Source organism: Daktulosphaira vitifoliae, unplaced genomic scaffold, assembly GCF_025091365.1.
Source record: "Daktulosphaira vitifoliae isolate Bord-2020 unplaced genomic scaffold, ASM2509136v1 Scaffold_1, whole genome shotgun sequence".
In the NCBI taxonomy this organism is placed as follows: Eukaryota; Metazoa; Arthropoda; class Insecta; order Hemiptera; family Phylloxeridae; genus Daktulosphaira; species Daktulosphaira vitifoliae.
The window spans coordinates 31772206-31774981 of NW_026099572.1; the positions used below are offsets into that span (position 1 = coordinate 31772206).

The window sequence follows — 2776 nt, forward strand, 5'->3', positions numbered from 1 at the left end:
GTTTCGCACTAAACAAGTTTTAAGAGACTTCTCGGTAAAATTATTTTAAAATAAATATTCCTAGTCGACGTTTCAGTGTTGAAGTACTTGACTGACGTTCTGGAACTACCCAATTTACATTGAGCGTTTGCAAACTTAATTCAATCGGTGTTAGCCAACGTTGGGTAAAGTTAAGCATTATTTGTTTCGTTAAGAGTGGCGTGATTAATTACCAATAGAATAATTAACGAGTACAATTTGCTAAGATGTCCGGAAAGGCTGGTAAAATACCCGGAAGCGCAACAAAGACCAAATCGTCGCGTGCCGGCTTGCAGTTTCCAGTCGGCCGTATCCTGCGATTATTGAAAAAAGGCAACTACGCTGAACGTGTGGGCGCTGGTGCACCGGTGTATTTGGCGGCCGTTTTAGAGTACCTTTCGGCCGAAATTCTCGAGTTGGCCGGTAACGCTGCTCGGGACAACAAGAAGTCTCGGATCATACCCAGACACATACAGTTGGCCATACGTAACGACGAAGAGCTCAGCACGTTGTTAAGTGGCGTCACCATAGCCCAAGGTGGTGTACTGCCCAACATTCAAGCCATTCTGCTTCCCAAAAAGACCGAAAAGAAAACCAGCGATGACTAGTGACACATTGCGTTAGTTAAACTTGTAATTTATACATATATATTTATTTTTATAATTCTAATTTATTATATTATTTTGATTACTTTTAGAGATGTAGTTTTTATATAGATAAAATGATCGTATCGTTAAGAATATACCAATATCATATATGACATTAATAATATAGTTTTCTATTGGATACACAATTTAATGTGATTAATTAATTTTTTTTTAATTTCTGAACACCCCCCAAATGATTTTTCATTAGAAATTCATTATCAAATAATAATAATCTAGTTAAAATAAGACATCATACAGTAAAATAGTATTTAAGTAATAAAATTTAGAAGTTTTGAATGAAAAAACTTATTTTAAAAGAATTCATAAAATTATTGATTAGTTTAAAGTACAACTAAACTGAAAATATTTTATTTAAACCTTGGTAATGATACTTTTTTAACTTGAATTACTTATCTCCAAATACTAGTTTTAATCAATTAGATTAAATTACAGTTTATTAACTAAAATACTAGGAATTTTTATTAGTTTACCTCAAATTATTTGGATTTTACAGGGGTAAGGCACATAGCTAAAAGATACCTAAAGTTTACTTTGGATCTTTCAAAAACAAAATATAATTATATAATTAATAAGTATCTAAAATATTTAAGGGATTGTGTACTGTAAAAAAAAAATTTTATGCACTAAGATTACTCGTGAAATATTATAAATTGAAAATTTTCTAGTATTGATATACTGTTCGCTGGTGATGGTATGATGATGAAATACTTAAAATTGTTTTCAAGCTGTGTGCATGAATTACATTATAGAAGATAAAATAAATACAAATATAATTTATATTTTAATTTACTATTTAATATTTTGATAGATTTAATAATAATTAGTATAACTAACTTTTATGAAACATGATGAGTCATTAATCTTAAACCATAAATTCTCTTAAAACCATATACCTATATTTATCTATTATGACAAAACACTTATAACTATAAAAAAGGAAACCATAAAAATTAAACATCACAATATCAGTTAGTATTAGATAAATTATACAATAGAATCAAAAAAATATTATTATACTGGTACTTATGGAACACCAATGAACTTATATTACAAAGAAATAGCAGCCACAAAATTGTTGAGTTATTTAAGAATAATTTGAAATAAAAATTGTATAATTATTTTGAATATATATACTATATGAGTGGATTATATAAATTATTTTAGTATTTAACATAACTAACAAAAATAAGTTTTAATTAAGATGGAAGCCTTTCTCAAGTGTGGCTGCCAAAAGGCGTTCTCTTAAGGTCTGTTCATCTGGATACTCAGGTAATTTTAAATAATGAACACATGTATTTACTGATGGAAAGCTTCCTGCACCAGCATCAACTTTACGGACAACTGTAAGTCTAGGATAAAGGTTTGCCAAACCACCAGGTGGTAAGGATGAACAACCAGTGGTAAATTGTAGAAACGATTTCCTTTCTTCAGCATTCATTTGCTCTAACACATTTACTAATCTCAAGAATCCAGGACTAAGAAAAATAAAACAAACATAATTAAATAAATAATTGTATTAATTAATATTTTAATAAATAATGAAAAAAAGTTACCTTTCTCTGTTATATCCTAGTTTAGGTTCAGTGTAGTTCAATAAATCTTCTCTAGTCCATTCTGGTTCTTGTTGTCCACACAACATTCGTCTTAATTCTAAAGGTGTGAAAGCATTTAATTTTTCAATAGAAAAAACACGACAAAAACCAGCTTTTAATGCATCCATTTGTCTTTTTATTCCTTTTTCCAAAATAAAGTCAGTCATTAAACTAACATATTGCTCTACATTATCCATGGTGACATCCTTATTGAAACCTTCATCAACTAAATTTATATGAGTAAAAGGGAAGCAGTATGACGATGGAAGGTAGATCATGCTCAAACTTAAATTTTCTAAATTAACTTTTCCAGTATTACCACACTGAAATTGTAGTCTTTGAATTTGCTCTTGTTTCTCTTCACTACTCAGTGATTGATCTTGCATAATTTTTTCTTTTAATGAAATTAAATCTTTTAAATTTCTAATAAATGTTGCTTGTTCTTCATCAATATCAAACAAATCAGAATCATTAAGAATTCTGCAAAACCTTAAAAAT

General features: G+C 29.0%; 1 protein-coding gene across 1 annotated transcript; it reads left to right on the forward strand.

The window, feature by feature from the left end:
• On the forward strand, positions 1 to 811 carry LOC126894095 (histone H2A-like). Its single transcript, XM_050664787.1, has one exon. It carries the CDS (start codon positions 246 to 248, stop codon positions 624 to 626), a length of 381 nt encoding a protein of 126 aa, XP_050520744.1. The 5' UTR covers positions 1 to 245; the 3' UTR covers positions 627 to 811.
• Positions 812 to 2776: the final 1965 nt, after the last annotated feature.

What these genes read in the sequence shown, in the direction of transcription:
- LOC126894095 (XM_050664787.1), top strand. Translation starts at nt 246, where the DNA reads ATGTCCGGAAAGGCTGGTAAAATACCCGGAAGCGCAACAAAGACCAAA.